Source organism: Camelus dromedarius, chromosome 11 (assembly GCF_036321535.1).
Source record: "Camelus dromedarius isolate mCamDro1 chromosome 11, mCamDro1.pat, whole genome shotgun sequence".
NCBI lineage: Eukaryota > Metazoa > Chordata > Mammalia > Artiodactyla > Camelidae > Camelus > Camelus dromedarius.
The window spans coordinates 13,194,083-13,218,059 of record NC_087446.1 but is presented as its reverse complement, the minus strand read 5'-3'; the positions used below and the strand labels follow the sequence as shown (position 1 = coordinate 13,218,059).

Sequence of the window (23,977 nt, the reverse complement as noted above, 5' to 3'; positions counted from 1 at the left end):
GAGGACGGCCTGGAATAATGAACTCTGGGTATGATGGCAATGTTTGTATCTGGATTGTGGTGATGGTTATACAGGTAAATAAATTTGTCAAAACTCATTGTGAAAAAAAACCCTTAAATGGGTACTATGAATTATATGTAAACTTTCTTGACAAAGTTCATTAAAAAGAAGAATGGTAAGAAAATCCCTTGAAGAAAAGAAAAAGAATGGTATTAGTTCCTATAGATATCAAAATGAAAATGGGCCCTTCCCTGAGAAAGAGCAAAATCTTAATAGGAAATACATGATATACATATATATTTAAAATGTTTCTAAAATATTTAAGTAGCACATTAATGTGCTCTCAGAAAATTTTAGTATATTAAACATGACAGAAATCAGTAATAGTAGTAGTAACAGCATTAGCCTCTTTGGTCTTAACTGCCCTGTCCTCTTACTACAAGATTTAATTCAGCCAACTTAAGTTTCCTTACTAAATTACACTTTTTCTGCAGGGAATTTAAATCATATATAAACTTTCAAATGTTACACATATATATTTTTATAATCTACTAATTGCATTACATCTTGCTTCCCAATTTAAGAGCCAGTTCTATAGATACAAGAAACGATTTTAAAGTAAACAAAGCAGCCACTCTTGGCATACTTCAGAGCCAGAGATAAATATGGAATTTCTAGTATTCCAAAAGAAACAGTGCAGAAATGTTCAAACTATAGACTCCAATAATGGGCCATGAAATCAATTCAGTGAGGCAAAAGTAGCCTGTTTAAAAACATGATATATACTTTAAGAGAAAACATCTGAATGCATCTTGCAGTAGGGAAACTCTTTTCTGAGGTTTGCCTTTTGTTTTTCTTTCAGTCACACACATGTGCATCAACACTCACCTGAATCCACACTATGGATCCTAGTTTAAGGAAAAAAAGTGAATGCCTCTAGGAATATGCTAGAGCAAGAGGAGTAAGAGTGCAATGAAAAGTCATAAAATTTGAAGTCAAAGACCTAAGTTTTTTTTATCTTCATTGCTGCCACTTATTAGTGATACGACCCCAGAGGAGCTAACTATAGGCTATCCTAAGAACCTTTATTTATTCAACTGTAAAATGAGAAGTATTCAACTAACTTTGTGTAACAACTGTGAAGAGTATATATGTGAAATTATTTCACTTAAAGTAAAAGCTAAAATCCTTATGACGGCTTTACACAATCTTTCCTGACATACCTCTGGTCCCCTACCTTTTCTGCACCAATCTACCATTCCCTTCCTTTCCCACCAAACTCCAGCCACACAGACTTTTTGCAATTTTTCAATCATAAGACATCAAACCATAAAACATCCTCTCTTAAGGCATTTGCTCTTGTTTTTCGTCCCTTTCTGGAACTCTTTCCTCCTAGATACGCACAAGATTGCTCCCTCACCACAGGCGCACTCAATCACTTTCTAGGGGAAGACTTCCATGACCAGCCAATTTAAATCTGCAGCCCATACATACGCCACACGCCTTTGGTCTCTTTTTCTCCATACTCTTAACACCAATTGCCAGAACATGTTTTTTGATTTTGTGTAGTATAATTCTCTTAGAACAGTGCCTGGCACATAGGAGTTAAATTAATATTTGCCAAATGAATGAATAAATGAGTGACACACAAAAAGTATCTAATACGTCCTGTTTGGATTAGTATGAAATCACACTGGAAATCGCTTATGACCTAAGTTTAAAAAAAATAGAGATTACAAATCAGTAAGCATAGCCCAATTTCTGTATTACAAAAATGGATAGTGTTATCTCTGGATGTTTTTCCTCTTTTTTTATACTGTTCTAAATTTAAAATTTTCCACATTCACTTTTGTTACTTTAATAATCAGGGAGAAAAAGCAAAAGAGATTAGAGTGCTTTCAAATACACACACACACACACACACACACACACACACACACAGGAAACAACAAATTATGTCTGCCCAGGTTAACAGTTTTCTAGTCTGCAGAATTGCAAGTGGCTTTTATTTCCTTCTTTTCCTCATCTTTATTTTCCACTTTTTCTATAAGTGTATGTCATTATTATTACTGTTTTACCTCAGGCTACTTCAGCAAATAACCTGACATTTGCTTCACATAAAAATTTAAAAATCAATAAATAATAGTATTACTTCCTTGGTATGCTTCAATAATATATACCTATATTCAAGAATCCAAAATTACAAAATATATAGTTATAAGAAAATTGTCTCTATTACAAGTCTTCCTTTTAAAAAAATTCAAATCTCAAGACATTAATTTGAATGTTAGAAATCAAAGAAACTTAACTGTCCTTTTTCTGTAACTGATAAATCAGAAATAAAGATAAAACTGACAGTCTAACTTTGTAAAAGCAAAAATACATATCTTTACCATGTCTTGGGGTTTTAGCATCTACATTATTTGCCTAAGGCTGGCATATACAATAAAAATAAAATTCACTTAACCATACCATTTAGAATGTAGACTACTCTGAAGAACGAATTCTTCAATTAGTTCTAGTTAATTGCAGCAAATTAAGCAAAAAGCCTTTGGTATTGAAAACTTTTCTAAAAATGCACTAATAAATCATCTCTTTCTTAGAATAAACATAAATCAGTATCTAATGCCCAAGCATACTGCTGTGCCTCATAATAATTATTAAAACTATTAAAAATTATAAAGGGGCATATCTCGAACAGGACCTGCAGATCTGCAGAAATTTATAGGTTATATACTATAAATATAAGTTATACATGTAAGTTTTAGATATGAGTTGACTTTGCTCCATTTTAAATTATTTGCCTTAGACAATATGAAAAAATGGAGGTGCAACCTGAGAATTTGGGGTATCAAGTTTCAAGGAAAAAATATTCTACTTGAAAGTAGCTTTTTTTATAATATGAGATTAAAAATAATCCCTACACCAGAAATTGACACAACATTGTAAACCGACTACACCTCAATAAATAAATAAATAATCACAATCAGCAGAACTCACAAGTACATAAAATCATTACCTAGGTTTTCAGAAGAGTGACAGAAAAAGCAATGCCTTTTTCTTCAACACATAATCATTTTCCAAATTCATTACTCTGATTCACTTTCCTTACTTTGCTACTGGAGCTACTTAGTACTATTCTGTTTTCCTTATATGGTGTTTATTTTAATGCTTCAAAAGGCCAGTACCTAACAGATCTTTAAAGTTATTCATACACATTATATAACACAAAGAATATACAACATTTTCAAACTACTGCACTGACATTCTCAATGCTCTAATTATAAATTACAATTCAATTTTATTTGTAGGGGAAAACAGGCATGATGCTCACAAAAACATATTTGGCTAACAATGATAAAAAGCAAGCACACAAGTTCCCCAAACTAGAAAAAACCCAGAGAATATTCACGATCTTTCATCCTTAATGAAGAGGGAATGAAGATGAGGCAGACTTCCTGTTATATGTATTTACATACAGAAAGTATCAGGACTTCAGCACGCAAAAACATCCAAGTATTAAATGGCCCACTCTGAAACATAGCAGAATCATTTTTTCCCTACTCTCCACACTTCCCCCTCCAACTGCCAAATATTTAATTAAACAGAAATAAAGGGCAAACCACATGAATGTAGCAGTATCATAAGGTAGAATGAATGAATAAATGAACCACACAAACTTAAGAAACTCCTAGTTTCATAATAACCGCTAACAATCAAGACTCTACCATGATACTTTTCACATGCTTTACAGTTAGCCAAATATTTCTGCTTTTTATCTCAGTTCTCCTCAGCAACATTAGGAGGTATAAATGGCTAAAAAGCTGAGTTTCTCTAATACTATTTTGCCGAAGCACATAGCTAATACATTCATGGAGCCCAGAGTAGAACCCATTGTCTGAATCCAAGTGTGGTAGTCCTGTCCATTAAGCATGGACATATACTCAAAGGCAAATAAACGAACTTTCTCAACTTCCAAAAAATAATGACAGGTGCTATGTTAAGTATTTCTTCTAAACTTCCTCCAGAATTCTGGAATATTTACAACGCATAAAGGAAAAGACCTAGGAACCAACATTGCTAAGAACCTATGGTCAGGTGTTTGGCACAATTTTATTTAACTAAAATCTAAGTAAGCCTAAGAGAAGATATTTTATTCATTCTAAGGAAATGGAAAAATGCATAGGGAAGAAACTTGCAAGTTGTAAGTGGTAGACACAGTTGAGTCCTAAATCAATGATCTCCCCATTAGATTTATCCCATTTACCAAAGGAATTATTAAGTGCCATTTATGTGCCACGCACCATGCCAAATGCTTTCAGATAGAGCAGTACTAAGATGTATTTTTGTTACTCAAAATATTACACAATACTTAACACAGTATCTAAATGAAATTCCTGGTAGGAAAAACATGTCTACACTTTAAGAACAAACTGCATTCTTCTTGTTTACATTTACAAATTTGATACAAAAAAAAAAAGAGCATAGTGCACTGTATGAAATAAACTGTGGCTAATTCTCATTTGTCTCAGAAGCTTATCTTAAGTGCCAATTCCCACTACAAAAAAAACCAAAAAACAAAAAACCAAAAAAAAGCACACAAGAGCCTTTATTCCTTATGTCAACCTTATGAGGTAAATATTGTTACTTACCTTCATTTTCTGAACGTGAAAACTGAAGTTTAGAAAGGGTAAGTCACACAGCTCATTAAAAGCAGAACTGGTGATTCCATTTCAGGCTGGCTAGAGACTATAGCATCATATAAAATTCCAGCACAATATAACTCTCTTTAATAGGAAACAGTTAGAATCAGTTCCATTTTATTCAGTCAAAAAACGAACTAGACAATTAAGCAACTTGGCAGTTCCAAGTCACCACGGTAGAATCACTTACTTTTGCTATGAAAAAATGGTATATAATGCATACCTATCAAAGTAGTAATTTGCTCAAACTGCATTCTTAGGGTATCAATTCTTTTTATTTAAAAACATTCATTTGGGCTCTTTTTTTTATTTTGCATGTCAAAATTAACTATCCTAGCAACCTAAAATAAATGCATAACTGTTACATATTCTGAATAACACACACATCTTAGCATTACAAAATATGAACTTCTAGTAATATAGGTATAAGTTCCTATCAATGATTATATTGCTAATTTGGATTTTTTGGGTATCATTCTAATATATTGAAGCAATGTTAAATCTTATGCCGACCAATAATGCCAAATAAGAACTTTCAAACTTTGCCTGCCCTAGAAACTTACATGAAAAATCCCATCCATTAATGTAATACTTTTCATTATAGGCATTGGTTTATATGTATTATAACAGGTTCTCTGGAAGATAAGAAACTACAGAATTTCAAAGTCAGTTGTTAATAATTAAAAATTCCTGCCAGTATGAATACAGAATACTCAATTTGACTAATACAGATTAAAAAATCCTTCAAAAATTTCACAAATGCACAAAACCATCAAGCTTGTAAGTTTAATTATAAATCAACTGTGGAATCTAACAATTTCCTCCTGAAGCACATATCTAATTATCACTCACATTGTTTAAAAAAAAAAAAAGTTACTTATTCTTTGTCATGTAAAAAAAGTCTCTCACACTATGGCAAATCCATTCCTTCACCCAACTTCTCAAGAGGTCCCAAAACTCCATCAAGACTATATAGCAGATCGCTTTGCCACTCTCTAAATCCAGTCTATTCTCTCAGACTTTGTGCATTTGCAAGGTGGATTGTGTACCCTGCCCCACCTAGATGAACTCTAAATCACCCTTCAGAACCCAGTTCAAACATCACCTGCCTGAAACCAACTCTAACGCCCTCAAACAAGGTTCCTCTACACTACCATGTATCCATCACATGCACTATAAAAACTGAACTTGAAGAATCATTCATTGCACAGTGCAAAGTGCACAGCAATATTATGGAACTATAGCAGGTAATTAATTAAATGTGAAAATCATTACTGACTAATTGCTAAGAAAAATCTATCAAAAATTTTGCAAAGCCAACATCTTTAAAGGTTTTGATTATCCTATGCAAACACAAAGTTTTAAGTTTGCTCTCCTTTATAATTTTCCACTAACAGACAGGAACCCCCTCTCCAATTCCACCTGACCTGGAAAACATTATCATGGCCTCTTAAATGAAAAATAATCCCTCTTCCCTATAGCTATTCATAAAATGTATTACAAGTTACTAGGTCCATCACAACATTTTTAGCAGTTGAAAGACAAAGATTTATGTCTTAATCATCTCTTTTTCCCATTAGAATTCACCCCTATTTATGTAGAAAGCACAAAGTAACTACTGATTAAATTCCTTGTTTCCATCAAACATAAAAAATCTGACTCCACCTCAGGGTCTTCTTTCTGGCCAGAAAAACATTCACCCAGATTTTTGCATGGCTTTCTTCTTTTTCAGTTTCTGCTCAAAAGCTACCTCCAGAGAAGGGTCTTCCTCTCATCATCACCCTACTTTCTTAAAATAGTCTCCTCCTTCCATCCCTTACCCCTTAATTTTTTCATTACAATTGCCATCTTCTGAAATTATGTTCACTGGTTTATTTTCTGTCTCCCCCTCTAAGAAGTTAGTTCCATTAAGGCAAATGTCTAGAAAAGAATACATACTCAGATTATTAAAGGATTTAGTTGAAAATGTCTCAAGTGCTAACATTCAACCAGTAGTCTAAAATTTAAATTTAAACAATTTCTACCCAAATGCTACTCAAAAACAAGTAAACTGTATGAAATTTGCATTTGCAGAGAGAAGAAAAAGTCCTGACTTTGTAAAAACATAGAATTTTAGGTTGGAAGTGATTTTAGAGACCAAAAGTACAGTAGTTTTTAAACTATGCTATGAAACATCTTAAGAGCAGTTAGAGGTCAAATTCCCTGAAGTCCTGGACAATTGTTTTATACACATATATCTATTTTAGGTTGTGTGATTCACAAACATACAGAACACAAAAGTGCTTCATATATCATATTTACACTTTGAAGGCTGCTATCTCTGCTGTCAGGTTAAACAGTTCTGCTACAGACCTCAAAGCTTGGCCTCATGTGTCTATGAACATATGTACAATTTCTCATAAGTATACATAGATGAGAAAGGTTCTATAGCTCTGATTTTTCTCCGATCTAAGGTCAGACTTGCTCACTCACATAATAATACAAATGACACCCCTAAAACACTATTTCATGCACTATTAAATCAAGGCAAAGTTAGGACATGATCTCAAAAAATAATTATGCAATAGCAAGTAAATTTGTAAAATGTGGCATCTGTGTGATATTTTATTACTTACTCTCATCATAACAGTATTTTTACTTAAAGTTTTGGTGTTTCTTGATGAATATGTTTATAACTTTTTAAAATGTGAGCAGCTATTGTATTTTTCCAGAAAGTTAAGCTTGAAACAAAAATTTCCCACTACTTCTCTTTCAAACTTCCACATAAACTTAATTCAATGATACTGAATCTTCAAGATGATCAGTTAAAAACAAAAACAAACCTTCCACTTACACCTACTTAATTTGATAAATCAGGATTTTTCCTAAAGAGTAATATTAAGTGAGAAAGACATTAAATGCCGAGTCCAGTCTAAGGATAAAATGGTCTTCAAAATTCCCAATTACTATTTTTCATACTAATAAAAAAATTTGATTGTTCTATCTTTATGTTAATGTTAAAATTTAACCTTATTTTAAAACTAAATATCAAAATGACAACCATATAAAATTATGACAGTGTATATGAAAGTGCTCTGCAAGCTGTAAAGTATTTTCTAGGTATTAAGCAGTAAAATTAAGCCGAAAGGTATCAGGTCCTTTGAAAGGCAGGGTAAATTTACTGAATTATTATTATTTTACCAATCTATGAAAGACTCTTTTAAAATGGAAAATTAAGTACAAAACTTGTGTGAATAAGCACTAATTTACAATGCAAAACAACACAAAAACACATTCCTGCCAGATATGACATAAAACCAAATGTTCCTCTCCCAAACACACTGTATTACATAATTAGTCATTACATTTTGTCCAGATGCTGATACAAAATGGAGTTACCTTTCAACATCCAAATATATAAATGGAAACAATGGTAAATCAATACATTTGAAAAAAGGCAAGTCTACTCACTGTTACTTAAATTGCCAAAACACAGAATTTCCTCTTGTTTATCATTCCTTGGCAAAGTAAGTATGTACTAAATATTCTCTCTCATCTGCTTCTCTCTCATCTGCTTTCACATAAGGAAAGATACTTCAATTCAATAAAAGCAGAGAAAAACTGGTGTCCTGAGTTCTAGAACAAATTCTCTTTTAAAAAAAAAATTCTCTCTGTATCTTTACTAGCTTTTTAGTCATTAAAAAGTCTCTGAAAAATACATAGAAAAATGGGACATTTTTAAAATCTTAAGTCATATGTTATCATCTCCACTAAATGCAACTCTGGGAGTCATTTACTCTGTTTTGATTCCTATTGTCTCAAAAAAGTACACAAAACTGGTGCACAATCTCTTATTCAAATCCTCAAAGGCCAGACATCTCTCAGAATTGGAATTTGTCAGATTTTAGAAAGGTAAAGTAGCGTATTTATCATACATGACCTAACACCTCCCAGGGTGCCCTAGGCAGCACCTGCAATCAAATGCATTAATATTTCTGCATTAAAATAGAAAATTAAGTTAAGACAGATAGACTGTGATTAGGTTACCAATTGCAGTAGGAATTTGCCATCATGCTTGCTTTAAAAAAAATCCCTTTTTAGAGCTTTCTGAAATTTGGACTGCCCATAAAGATACATCAAATCATCCCACTCTATTTTCATAAGGAGAATGGTACTCAAAAACTAGAGAATTTCTACCTTGTACTAGGCATTGGGCCAGGTATTAAGAGTAAAAAGGTGGGTAGAGGGGAGGAAAAAAACACTGAATCTGACTTAAGAAAGCCCAAATCTAATAGGGCTTCATGGTTAAGCAACAGTAAATATTAAGTTCCCGAGTAGTTACAAAATATCTCCTTCAACCAATGACCTTAGTCATACAAAATACAGCAAGCATATAGACCTGAACATTGCCAGAGCACTTTGTAACTAACATCCTTCCCTCAGTCCTGTACTCACTCCACACACATTTCTCTAAGAAGCTGGTTATCTAGTTTCCCAGAGGTAGTTAAGAAGCAAAACTGTAAGAAAGGATTCAGGAAAATAAAGGAACACAGGATGCCCTTCTCCGCATTCCTTTTTTTAATCTGTTGCTTCTGATTTGTGGATTAGGAAACTGAGCGCCCTGACAGCACTAAGTGTGAAATGACAATCTGGCTCCAGTACAATTTACTGCATATTTACTGATAACCTACTAAGTACTATGCACTATAGAAGGCATTAGAAATGTAAACATAAATAAGACACAGCCCCACCTCTCAGGTGCTTACAGTCCAGGAGGGTTATGGTGCATGGGGGGGGGGCATAGACAGTAAATTATAATAAAGTGTGACACATTCAGTAGTAGAAGTTTGAAGAATAAAAGCAGTACAGCAAAGGGATTTGGAGAGTCGGGAAAAGTTTCATTAAGAAAGTGACACCAGAGTAGTTTTGAACAGTAAGAAGTTTGTCAAACAGAGAAACGATAGTAAAGACCACCACCACCACTGTCGCACACAAACTCCATATAATAACATACGAATGAAAGCAAACAAAGGGAGAAATTTTCAGAGTAAGTGGCAAATATGTCCAAAATATCTAGCTATATCTAAATAGACATATACAAAACATCAAAGTGTCTCCAGAAAAGGAAAATTTGGGGTTTTTCCTCTTAGGTAATTTATTTTGCATTTCATGATTATGTAAGCCATGAGGGCTTATCAAAAAATAAAATATTGTAAACCATTTCATTAATTCATAATGTAGCATACCCCCAAGTGATAATACCAAGAAATTATCATCTGTATTTCAGAGAACAAGCTGTCAGAAAAAAAAATTAGGAATTCTTTTTCCAGGTTATTTCTAATAGTAGAGACAAAGTAAATAAACAAGCCATATCAGCATGACTTGTCATAAGACAGGAGTTTTAAGAGTTTAAAAAAGGATGTCAAACAGAACTAAAGCAACTATATATATAGTATTTAAGTTGAAGAAGGAAAGGTTCAATGAAAAAACCAAGGTTAAAAATTATAAAATAATTTAAAAAACTTAAAACCCTAATGTTCATTCTATTTCTTTTCAAAGGCAGACTTTCTATAGCAGACACCAACTTCAGTATAGATCTTTGCAAAAATACCTAGTAAAAGTCACTATGAAATTCAACTCCTTTAAGTATCACAGGTAGAAATCACCCAAAGTAAGGAAGAACAGTCACCTGTACCATCAACCAGAATGATTCCTATCATAGCACCAGATCCCTTGAAATCAATATTGTATGCAATTTGATTCAAACATTACAGTGCAACTCAGATTAACTCTCACTCTAAAACTGCCCTACCTGGTTGGGACCTTAGTTTCTTTTATTTCTTTGTGCTACAAAATCCACTAGAAGTCTAGGTTACAAATAAAATTTTACTTAGTAGTATCTTTTCCTAAGATTGTATCACTATTTGCGTAAGTTTGTCCTCAAATGCCTAGTAAGCAAGCACATGAGAAGTTTGCTTTTAAATATGTAATCATAATAGAACAAACTTTATACAGTTAAAAATTTTAAGACAATTTAAAAACACTGTTTAACACCGCTTTTAAAGAGCAAAAAACCGTTCTTATTTTTACCAATCCAGTAATGTCTAGTCATTATTTCATATGTACACCAGTGTACCTTTTCTTTATTTTTCTATATTATCAGAAAATATTATGACTAAACAGGGTAAAACTGTAACTTCCCACACGTTGCAAAAAAATCTGGGTGTTTTAAAATACGAATATTTTTAATACCAATATCTACTGAAGAAATAACAACCAAAACAATTGAGTTAGAAGAACTTCTAATGAAATCTACTCATAAATCTAAGTATTTACCTTTGAACAAAGAGGATTTTCAGGCTATAACTAACTGTAAAGTATCTCTGAAAAATCAAAAAGTAAATTTAACATCCAATGTTATTAAGTAAAAATACAGGTAACAAGTTCTTGTGGGGAGGAGTATCATTCTGAGGTTTACTTTACCTTAAAGATCAATGGAATGGAAGAAGATATAAATCACTCAAACTCATGCCTTTTGCCTTCAATTTTCTGCCATACAAATTTACTTTAAAATAAAATACTATAGAAACTGAAAACCTTTCTAAGACGCTGTATTTGTTGCTTGGTTAAACATATAGGCAATTCTAATTCCCCAAGAGTATCAGATTAAGTTACAGATATCTCTACACAGTATACACAGAATAAAAGCGTTCTACCAACAAACGATACTTACATTAATTTATTTTTATTGATGCAGTATTAATTAGGATGCCAAAAATGTGAAAGTTTCTCAATTCCTATCTAAAATACAAAGTATTCATAGAAGTCACTGCAATTCAAGCCCTCAGGAAAAAAAGAGAGAAACGTACCTTTTTAAAATTACATAAGGACCTTACAAAGTCAAGAAAGAAATGGAGCAGAAGGAATTTTGTCTTTTTTAACATGTATTTTGTATTTTTCCTTTAGATTTAATATTTACAAAAGAACTACAAACTAAAGAGTTCAACATACAAAGTTTACTGCAGACCTTGGTCCATTAAGAAGTACCTGAACGAAAAGAGATCTGACTGTACACATCCAGCCATTTAGCCATTTCAGTCCACTGTGATTCTTAATCAACTCTTTAATGAGATAAAGTTCCAAAACTGCAAAAGAGACGTGTACATTGGCGCTTGGAAAATAACTTGTCAAATATACCAAGCATTCCCAAACAACATAAACTTGGTATGTAAATAGATATTTTCTAATTTCTATCTCCTGCCCCTATACTTCATTACTTTCACTTACGTTGTTTCAAAAGGCAAATCAAAAGCTGTACTTACGATTCTAGAGGTCTAGAGTCCTAACATCAAGCATGACAGAAAAGTTGTTCGATTTTGAGCTCTAAATTCATGCATGGCCTCCCTTGTGAACAGATTCCAACTTAGATACTTTCTGTCATTTCGCCAAGAATCTAAGGGTTTATATCAGTGTACTTAATTATTAGAAACTTTCCATAAGATTAAGAAAGGAGTAGGATTCTTTGACTAAGAGTTTTATGAAAATGAAACAAAAATGTGTTGCAGTCGGTGTTCTGGATGTTGAAAAGTGAAAGCATCTCCTAGGATTCGAAAAAAGTAGATGTTTTTAAGTTCCTTCCAAGAGGGTGGTACCCGTATGTAAGACTTTTGTGGTTGTAATACCGTACCCACAGGGCCTGGAATAAATGCAAATCCTAAGACCTTGGAAATGTTCTCATAAAAGAAAACAACTCGCATTCGCAAGGACCATAGTTATCAAGAGTTAGAGAAATCTCCTAGACGGATCAGAGCCTGAACTAAGAACTAGGAGCGTCTCTTTTAACCCCACTCCCTTCTTCCGTGAAACTTTTAAGTTAGACCCAAAACAGCAAAAGGTGGAGAGGCCCCGGCGGAAGTAGAAACCTAGGGCTAGCAACTTCACAGACAGAGGCGTCTCGGGTTCCTCCACCGCCCCAGGACTCTCCGGACTGTCTCTACCAGACCACGGAAGCTTCACCCTCCGGGTGCGGAAGCAGAGAAAGCATCACTGTTAACACTCCTTCTCCTTCCACCATCCACAGCCTTCGGTACCCCAGGGCCTGGAAGCTCCTGAGGCCCGTTAGCCAGTCCAGTGTCCCCCATCTTTTACATATACATACACAGAAACAGACAAGTTGCAGGTGATGTGCGTGTATTGAGAAAATATGAACAGCCAGAGACCGCGGCAGCTGCTGGGAAAGCGGCAGCGCCGTCCAAAGCGGGCCCGGGCTCCTTGGCCACCGTCGCTGCCGCCTTCTCTTCTTCCCCAGGAAGCAGCGCGGCGGAGGCTCCTCCGCGCTGGCGGGAGCCCGGGGGAGAGGAGTCTGGGGAAAGCCCCAGCGTCAGCCGAAAGAACCGGGCCTAGGATCCACAGCTGCCGCTGCAGCGACCCGAGTACAGCGACGCTTTACGTCCCGTCCACCACCCTCCTCATACACACCCCCTCCCTCCCTCCACCGCCGCCACCCCCCCTCCCCGCCCGCTCCGCTCTCCCTCTCTCGATTGGAGCCGAGACAAAAGCAACGGGAAGCGGCGGGCCGGGACGCTGCCCGCGGACCCCTGGAGCGACCGGACCGGCCCCGAGGCATTCCCCCGCCTTGCCGGGGCCCCGAATCCGCCGCCCCCGCCGCGCGCCCCGCTGCCAGACTTCCGAAAATTTGCCAAAAACTCACCGCATGAATTTTCTTGTCCCGCGGATCCAAGATGGCGACGTATCCACCGCGGAGGCTGCTGGGAGCAAGACCTTTACCCTCTGACCTCCGCCGTGACCCCCGTCGTTCCGGCTTCCCTCAAGGCGGCGGCGGAAGGTGGGAGCGGCGATTGCCGACGGGACAGAGTTTGGGGTGGGTAGGCCGCTTCCCTCGCGTTAGACCGAGGGTTGGAAGAGGCTCTTCACTTCCTCACCTTGCTTTCCGCGGCCAACACTGTCTCTCTCACCGACTCACGGGGAGGCTCGTTGTTTCTCCGAGACGTTACAGCGAGCAGGGCCTCTGCGGCCGCTACGGCTCCCCTGTGGCCGGGTTGCTTCGCACCGGCCGCGGGCTCTAGGTCCGAGGCGGGCCGCGGGGTCCAGGGGCGGGGAATGGTGAGGTGGCGTCGGCCCGCCCTCCCCGGGGACGCGGAGCGTGTTTGTGTTTGTGTTTGTGTTCGTGTCGCACACCCCGCCTCCCCCCACGTCCGCCACGTACCGGGCCCCGTCACTCCACCGCCTGCAAATCTCATCGCTGTCCCCTCTTCTTCCCTCAGCCCCGGAAACCTCCGGTACTGGTGCACGCACTTCCAGGGACCCGCAGCGCGTCAGCATCACCTCTTGAGAAGTGAGTGCCCCTCAGCCGAAACCACTGGTATTTTCTACTCACCACTCTTCCTTTTTTTTTTTTTTTTTTTTAAACTCCTTGAGAGGGAGCATATTGGGGAGCAGGTTTTTAAAGCACTATTGAGTTGAGGTTTGCCGAGCTGGATTTATAGCACTTTTCTTGCTCCCACTCCCCAATCCCCACGTAAGCTGGAGTGACTGCCTGGGCTAGCTGTCAGCAAGACCGTTTGAAATTATGGTGGCTTTAGTGGAAACTTCAGGGGAGTGAAGTCTCTTGCTTCCCAGAAAAATAATTGTCAAAGTGAAATTAATTTTACCTTCTTTGAAATAAGAAATCTCGCTTTATTCTTTTGTATACCGATAAACTCTCACCGTTTTACCCGGTATTTTTGAACCTAAAAAGAGCCTCTGCACGTGTGTTCAGGAATTGTGTGGTTTTATGAAATGAACATTGTTACTTCTTCTCTGTTAGAGTGACAGAATTTGCTAATGTAAAGTACAGTTCATTTGCAGTAAATAAAATTCCTATTTCCCTTGTTTTGTTTCTTTTATAAAGTCACTCTTTCCAAAAACTCACTGTAATCCAATTTAAAATTGATTGCTGAAGGGCAAGGGACATCTGTCAGTTGTAAATAGCAAGAAAAATAAGCATACTATAAAATAATAGGTGGTTTTGCCGTATTTACAGAATACAAGATATTTTGGTGTGTTAATAGATACTCTGAATTTGTTTAAATTCCAAATGATGCTGATGTAGCCAGTACAAAATGTTTTGCCCTATTATTCATTTTATTGCACATTCTCCTTCACTGTGTTTTTTCACTTAAGGAAAATTCAAAAAGGAGCAACACTTCTCTGTGTGCTTCCAGCCCTTTTCCTCCCCTTCCCCTAAAAGTTCCTTCCTGCCTCTTGAGCTTTCTCTTCTACTATGTAAGATGGAGTGTTAAAAGACTGAATATACCTCTCAGTATCTGTGATACATATAGGTATATGAATACATGTATCTATGTATTATTGAGCATTGTAATACATTAAATAATGTATTTTGATGACTAATATTTGGGGTTGTAAGAAGAATTGTTAAAAATGGGGTATGTTTATAGATGTATAGTAATCAAGTATTACTTACCATTCTAATCTATTAGTTTGGTTTATATAGAGCCTAGGACTTTGTTCAAGCCAAAAGGTGACCCTTATTCTTAGCATCCACACATTTACTCAAAGCACAAATTTTAAATAGTATAAACATTGGTAAAATTGTAAAAATCACTTCCAAAAGGAGACAGGTCTAATTTGAGGGTTACCTTGGACATTTTACTGAAAAAGAACAACAAACATTTTCATGATAACTGTAGCATAGCAGTTAGGGAAGAACACACTGATACTATTGTTTTCTTGAGAACACTGTTTAGGATAAATTTACTTTAAGCATTCTTGAGCAAGGGCTTATATTTATGGCTTTCTAATAAGCACTCTAAGTGGAACATTTAAAAAACTGTCCTATTGCATCCAAAAGTTCATCTTTGTTGCTAATACTTGTCAAATTTGCCTATTTGGTAGGTTGTGGGTTTGTTTGTTTTTTTTAACTATTCACTCTAGTGGATTGTCTTTTCCTTGAAAAACAATTTATACTGAGTATGTGTTTTGTGTGTTTTTGAAGTGTATTAAGGTAAATTCCTTGTGCATCTTAATAGAAAAATTACCAACTTAAAATGATTGAGAAAAAATTTCCTTATCAAGGAAAGAATGAATTTGTATATAACTAGTTGTAGAGAAAAGAGACCTCCTTATTTAAAAGGTATAGACAGTGTTGAAAATCTTAACCATGACAAGGAATAAAAAGGGCAGGCATCTCGAAATTAACATGTGCTGAAACAGAACATTTGAATCCAAACTGTCTTCTTGTAGCCTTTCTGATTTCCATAAACAGTACCACCAACAGTTCACTCACTTGCTCAAGCTAAAAAACTAGGACTCTTCTGTGATTCCTTACACTCTAGGTCCAACTCATGAGCCGGTACCATCAGCTGTTCCTTATGTATATTCTGAGCTCAGCCACTTCTCATCACCTCTGTTGCTACCACCCTGTCCAGGCCATCATGATCACTTGCACAGCAATATCCATACTATCTCTGCTTCCACTTTTCCCTGCACTCCTTTAAACCATTCTCTACATACCAGTCAGAGTGATCATTTTAAAAACTGGGTTAGGTTACGTTACTTACTTATTTAAAAACCTCTAATGGCTTCCTTGAAATAGAATAAAATCCAATTTCTTTACCACGGCCTTAAAACTGTATAATCTGGCTCCTGCCTACCTCTCCAAACTCATCTTATTCTCACCCTTCTCATTGCCTCCTTTCTGTTTCTGTCATATACCAAACTTTTTCCAGTCTGTAGCAAAAACTGTTAGTTGCCCCTAAAATTTCTCCATTTTTTTCATAGTAATAGACATGGATGTATGGCTGACCAGAATAAAGACTATATTTTCCAGCCTCCCTGTAGCCATTTGGTATTCTGGCCAATGGAATATAAGCAGATATGTGGCTCCCTTCCAGAACTATCCTTAAAAGATAGCTGGTGCACACCTTTAGTCCTTTGCTTCTTCTTCTCTTATATCCTGCACCCTGGAATACAGATGTGATGGCCTGGAACCCTCGCTGCCAGTTTGGGTCATATGCAAGCTTCCCATCGTAGGGATGGTAGAACCTCAAGCTGGTGAAAATGTGGGTCCTGGAGACCTTTGTGGAGCACCATATCAGCCCTGCAGTTGTTACGTACGTATTTTGATGTGAGGAAAATGTAAACTTCTATCCTGCTAAAGCCACTATTTAGGGTGTCTTGTTCTCAGCTGAACTTAACTAATACTCTACCTCAGGACCTTTGCACTTGCAATGTTTTTCCTGCCTGGGATGTACTTCCTCTGTGTCTGTTTGGCTGACTCATTGTCATCCCTCAAGTCTTGATTCAGGTATCATTTCTGACCGGTCTTCCCTGGCCACCATATCTAAAGGAGCTCTTTTTCCCATTTATTCTCTCTCACATGACCTTCTGTTGTCTTAGTAGCATTTATAATTGTGTCATTATCTTCTTTATTATTGATTATCTTTTTCCCTTCACCCTACTTAAAATGTAAGTTACATAAGAACAGACTGCATCTGTTTTGTTCGTTGCCTTATCCTCCACACATTATATACATTAAATAGATATTGTTGAATGAATGAGACAGTGGATTAATGAACCATTGAATGAATGAAATAGATCCTTATCCAAGATTAGGTAGACTTTTTAAAAATAAATGTCTTAAAACGTTTCCTTCAACACATAATATATAAAATCCAAGCTAGGAAGCAGCTAGGAAAAATAGTGTTAATCTAATGGAATATACCTAACATCCTGCCCTTGATGACGAAGATGTATACCAAGATAGTACAGGAAAAAGCTTAATTGATGAGGCAAACTGGCAAGCCAAAAAGCACTGCAAAATAATATTGAAGGCAGAAACCCTTACTAAATAGCGGTCTGATTTATGTAACTTAGTGGACCTTGGCTTCTTCACCTAAAATACGTGTAAGACTCAAGCTTTGAGTGGTAATACTATAAAAGTTTAATAGTAAGTCCAACTTATGCATGATGTAAGAGATACACCTTAATTTGGCCTTCAGGTGTTATTTTAACAAGTGATTATGTCTTGATAATAATGGCAAGGATTCAGCGAAACAGGGCCTCTTATACTGCTGAGAGTGTAAATTGGCACATTTCTAGAATGCAGTTTGGCAATATGTATCAAAAGCCTTGAGCCTATGCATTTGACCCTGCAATTCCTCTTCTGCAAATGTATCATAGGAAATAGAATATGTGTAACAATTTGATTGCAAATATGTTCATTACTGCATTGTTTATTAGGATATTGGTTAAATAAGTTTAGCTACATCCATACAGCAGAACAGGATTCAGCCATTAAAAATAATGTGAAAGAAATTTTATTGACATGATACATTAAGTGTGAAGAGAAAGTTTTCAAATGTAAGTCCAATTTTGTAAAAATTTGTAAATCTCAAAGGTCTAACAGGATATGTGCAAGGTGTTAATTCAGTCCCACAGAAGTAACTATTACAGTTATTTTTGTTTCATTATTTCTGTTTCATAGTTTTTAAATTTTTCATGGAATACATTTTTTTATAATATTGGTTAAGAGTCTATCTTTATCTTTAAAGAAAAATGTGGATAATTTGGGGAGATAGGTTTGTCAAACCTGATAACTTTTATTCTTTCTTCTTCTCATGCCCCACAACTAATTACCAATTCTTATATGTTTTACCTTCTGAATATGTGTAAGGTCTACCCTTCTTTCCTTCTGCCATTCCCTTAATCATTCCCTCATAATCTCTCATTTGAATTTTAAAAGAGATGTTTTTAAACTGGTCTTTCTTAATTTTTACCTCTCTCCAGTCTTCCAGACTACCACCAGATTCTGTAGTGCACATCTTAGGAGATCCCCTTGCATAAGATCTTTATAATGATATCTCATCCACTACAAGATAAAAGTGCAAATTCCCTTCCATGAGGTATAAAGCCCTTCCTGATGTGACACCTTCCTGCATTTGCAGCCTTGGGTACTGCTTGTGGTTCTGTCCCGATACTCCATGCTCCTTCGTTCTTCAAACCTTGGCAGTTTTTTCCCCTCTGCCTTGAGTGACTTCCTCCTCCTCACAAAATGTCTTAAATTTCTCTTTAGTCTTCTAAGCTGGTTTTAAAAATACGTCCACAAATTCTTTGATATTTTGTTCTTCAAGAGGTAGAACTACTTAATTCATCTCCCTCTGAGTGTGGGTTGAACTTTGTGACTTTCTTCTAATAAATAGAATAAAGTAGAAGTGACTATGACCCTGAGACTAGGTCATAAAAGGCTTTAAGACTTCTTCGTCATGCACATTCTCTTGAGTCACTGTGAGAGAAGGCAGCTGCCATGTCATAGGACAGTCAGAAGCCTATGCGCCAAGGAAATGAAATCTAACAGCAACAAGGAACCAAAGCCTGCCGACAACTGTGTGAGTGAACTTAGAAGCAAATCCTTGAGCCCCCTTGAGATGACTCCAGCCCCAGCCAACAGCTTGCCTGCAACCTCATAAGAGACCCTGAGCCGGAACCACCTAGCTAAGCCCCTCTGGAATCTGAGATAATTCTTGTTGTTTTAAGCTACTGTGGTTTGGGTTGATTTGTCGTGGAGCAGTGGAACCAATATGTCTTCCTTCAGGACTCATCTTGTGTGACATTTTTCTGAACCCACTTTTCTTCACCTGACCTTCCTATAGAATTGGGTTTTGTCCTATTAGACAGTGAGCTTCTTAGAGGCAAGAACTGTGTGTGTCATTTATCTGTTTTCCCTATTTCTAGCATAATAAATGTTGAGTCCTCAAAAATATTTTGCCAGAAGAAAGTGAAAAATTCTTTGATCAATTATAAGCAACTTGAGGGTAGAGACCATGTATTTTTATTTATCCTCCTTTACACAGAATAGGAAAGCAGATAAGCAGATGCTCCAGAGAGATCTGTGTGATGAATAAGGGTAGACCTAAGTGTTTTATGCACCAGCAAGCGTTTTTAGCACTAATATGCCCAACATTGTACTAAAAAGAGTCATGAGTAACATGATTTGATTAGAGAAAAATACAACTAGGAAATAATAATAACAGCAACAGATACAGCAAACACCTAGACTCACTACATGCCAGGTATTGTTTTAACCATTCTACCTGTATTAACTTGTGAAATCCATACATCTACTTTATGTGCTAGGAATTGCTAAAACCTGTGATACAGGATGTAAATTCTCTGCTAGATCAGAAAGGGAAGTGAGATTGGACTGGTGTGTCAGGGGTAACTTCACCACGTGGCTCTTTACATTCCATGTTCAGTGACATAGTCTGGATAGATACGGATGAAAGGAAGGGACATTTTCAGTGAGGTGGGTAACGTGAGGAAAGGCAGGTTGTGTTCGTTTGTTAGGACTGCCATAACAAAGTACCACCAACTGGATGGCTTAAACAAATTTATTTCCTCCCAGTTCTGGAGGCTAGAAGTCCAAGACAGGGTTGGTTTCTTCCAAGGGCCTCTGTCTTTGGCTTATAGATACCTGTTTCATGTTCACGTGGTATTCTCCCAGTAGGTGAGCCTGTCTCCAGATTTCCCATTTTCATAGGAAGACCAGTCATATTGGGTTGGGGCGTACCCGTATGACCTTATTTAACCCTAATTTTTAAATATCCTGTCTCCAAATACAGTCCCATTCTGAGATACTGGGGATAAATACCGCATAAATTTGGGGGGGGGGGCACAATTCAAGCCAACTCAGAAGCAGAAATGAGCTCGGTCCAGAGACTAGAACCAACCCAGGCAGCGGGGGCTAGTGGAATTATGTAGAATAGGTCGCAGGATTTGGGGTTGTTTTAAATGCCAGGTGGAAAAGTTGATATGGATGGTTTTCAGTAAGTTTGCTAATCAATCCATTCCCAAGGTTTTAGCATGAAAAGAAAAGAAAAAAAATTAAATAGAATCATACATAGTACTTGTTTTATCATATTCACTTTTATCACCTAACATCACTGCTGTTATCTTGCCAGGATAATTAAATTATCTGTGGATCATCTCAAAACTGATTTTTTGTTGTTGTTAGGGGGAGGTAATTAGGTTTATTTATTTATTTATTTTTATTTTTAATGGAGGTACTGGGGATTGAACCTAGGACCTCATGCATGCTAAGCAGGCACTCTACCACTGAGCTATAGCCTCCTTCAAAACTAATTTTGATATAAGTTTTTAACCCATTCAAATCAGTTTCATACAATAAAAAAAATTCTTATTTCCCCACATGTGAAAGAATCAACAAAATGTAGTTGACCCGTGAACAACGTGAGTTTGAACTTTGCAGGTCCACTTAAGCATGGATCTTTTTCAGTGACTACTGCAGCACTGCACAGTCCAAGGTTGGTTGAATCCAAGAGCGCAGAACTGCGGATATAGAGGGCCAACTGTAAGTGATACTCGGATTATTAATGGGGTGGGTGTGGGAGGGGGGGTCAGTGCCCCTAACTCGCACATTGTTCAAGGGTCAACTGTAACTTTTTACTCTGTTTTCTCAACTGCATCAACTTTGTTGAATTTTAAATACCATGGTTAAGCTGCTTCCTTAATAAAAGCACCAATTATTCTATCCTATGCATGAATTATAAGGTATCTTCCAGTTTAAAAAAGTAAAATTACTCTCCCAAAGTTACCAGATTCAATGGATATTTAATAGTAAACCACTTTAAGACTCACGTGTCATCAGTCAATACATTTTTGCTTGCAATGAAAAATTAACTGAAATCTGTTCAAAAGGGAAACATGGATTAAATCCTACATGAAAATAACCACAATCACATAATAGATTGATGAAATACTTATCTGTGCTTCTTACATAGTATTGGCCTTAGTGATAGCCATTCAGATGCTGCATGTTAACCTGTTCTTTAACTGAGGAATTTATACTTAAAATGAAAATACATTCAGAATAAAAGAAAATGAAAATTACAAAGACGATGTAGCAATACAGATTAAGTGTATAGATCCCAAGAAAACCTTCGGCCTAAAAGAAACAATCTTAAAAACTCCCTACTTCAAATTAAATTCCTCCTATTCAATAAATCTTGCTTTCAGGGACTGTTTTTATGTTTAACTTAAAGTTTTGACATTGCTTTTTTTGTTTTTACATTTTATTTTTATTTATTCCTTGAAACTGTCCACAGTACAGATTGTTCATGGATGAAATACATACCTGAACAGATTTTTCTTCTACAAAACTATGGTATAAACGTACTCAGTTTTCTCTCTGATTGCTAATAAACCTTACAGCAGACAGTTTGTGAAATAAACCCCCTAGGGACTGAATGTACAGAGCGTGCTGCAAGGTACAAGAAATAAGCTAAAAATGAGCATATGCACCTACATCCAGACCAGTACAGTACTGAATGCTGGCAAACATTGTCATAACCCAGGGGAAAAATTTTTAAAGAGATACAATTCAACCCTGAAAGGGTGAAATATAAATTTTAACATTATTGTTTCTAACCATCCCCTCACATTTAGTGCTTAATAATAGTCAAAACTCTTGACACAGAAGTTTCACACACTTGTTCAGTATGCATTAGAAACTGCAGCTTTTGAAATCAAAAGTAAGCATTTTGTTTAAAAAAGGAACCCTCTGTCAATTATCTGATTAAAGATGAATAGTTAATTTAGTTGGCAAAGACTGCGTAGGTAATAGTCTGTGAGGACACATGATACCAGTTTCATTTAAACAAAACAGTTATGATCACAAAAAAAGTCTGTGTGGTGAGAGTGACAAATATTTCACTAGTAATATGCCAAGATGCCTTAAGTTGCCGAGTTTTAAGAAAAGTCAGTAACAGGTTAAATATACTAGTGTTCAACTCTGAAGTCCTTCAAAATACAAAGAAGGGAATAAAGCCTTGAGCTTGCCTTCCCAGTCTATGACAAATTCAGTAGAACTAATAAAAAGTGCTATTGGATCACAGGCTCAGCTTGTACCCATATTTTTAGAAATTTTGTAGACTCATAAGAGCATAAGATCTAAAACAAAAATTTAAAAAAAAATAGGATACTGTACTTTAAATGAAGCATTCACCATTCTAAAATGAAGCATTCACCATTCTAAAATGAGAGTCTTTATGATGGTAAGTGACCAGCATCTTTAATAATGCTATCATTTTGGGGAGCAGGACATGTTCCGTTGTATATCTTCTTCTTAATATCACTTCTTTATGATCTTCCATTCAGATTGAGGTTACTGTTGACTTATAAAAGCATTTTATAATGCTTGAGAATATTAAACTTCAGCATTTTGTTTAATCTCATAAAGCCAGTGATGACACTATATCAAACACAAATCCAAAATACTTTTATCTTCAATGTGTATCACCTATACATTTCATGCAATAATTGATGCTTAAAAATACCCAAGTGACAATGAAAATAAAATAAGAAAATTTGGACAGTCCCTTGGAGTTTGTCATATAAGGATTTCTGAATAATTGTGAGTTTCCAAAGGTTTGTGTTATTTTCATGGCACTTTCCCCAAACTCTGTAAATGTTCTGTGTCCTTTTCTAATTGTTTTCCAGATATGAACATAAAAGTAAGTTTTTAATATAACTAGTTTTGGGAATAATAGAATAAATTATTCCTCATCTTAATACAATGTTCTGTTCTGACGTAGTTTCCATTTATCATTCATTATTTAAATATGGCTTAATCTCAGTTTTGTGCGCCAGTTGTGTATTATCGTTGTTTGGTTCTCAAGAAAGCTGTGTGATATAGATATAATAGTATAATTTCTCCCATATTCTTGTGTGCCCCATATATGTAGCAGATCTCCAGTTTAAACTAGTGAGCCATGTTTTTCCCTTCAAGTATCTTGTTCTTACATTGAATTTCTCTCTATTACTTAACCACCTTTGAAACTGATCACTGATACTAAAGCCACTTAATAGTCTCAGCCGAACATTAAAGACGTTTTTACTCTCCAGTGCTTTCATAAGTTACTATCGTGTAAAAATATGTATCCTGAAAGGAAAAGCCAAATTGAGGAGGTAACCAGTGAGAAAAATATAAGGACCTTGGAAACTCAAGAGTGGCTGCAACAAACCAATCAGCACAAGAAATCCTCAAACAACAGTAATTAGAGATAAAATAGGAGGTCAACGTTGGCCTGATAGTAATTACAGCTATGACTTAATTTGGCATCTACTAAATTGCAAGCACCATAATTACATAATTTCACTCAATCTGCATAACATGGATTTGCACCTTACAGCTGGGGAAATGGAGGCTTTAAGGGAGATTTCAAGAGAGACCTTAGATTATACAGATTGTTTCTAACTTA

At 36.2% G+C, this 23,977-nt stretch overlaps 1 protein-coding gene across 5 annotated transcripts in view; it reads right to left on the bottom strand.

Moving 5' to 3' along the window:
- CNOT2 (CCR4-NOT transcription complex subunit 2) overlaps positions 1 to 13,508 on the bottom strand; it is a 104,901-nt gene extending 91,393 nt beyond the window's left edge. For 3 of the 5 annotated variants that reach the window (XM_010986393.3, XM_031463128.2, XM_010986396.3), the window contains exon 1: positions 13,393 to 13,502. In XM_010986393.3, coding sequence (XP_010984695.1) covers positions 13,393 to 13,397 — 5 coding nt within the window. In that variant the 5' untranslated portion in view covers positions 13,398 to 13,502. Of the gene's footprint in view, positions 1 to 13,392 lie in introns of all 5 variants that reach the window. The other 2 variants (XM_010986394.3, XM_064491532.1) reach the window with 1 other exon arrangement.
- Between the last annotated feature and the right edge of the window lie 10,469 nt (positions 13,509 to 23,977).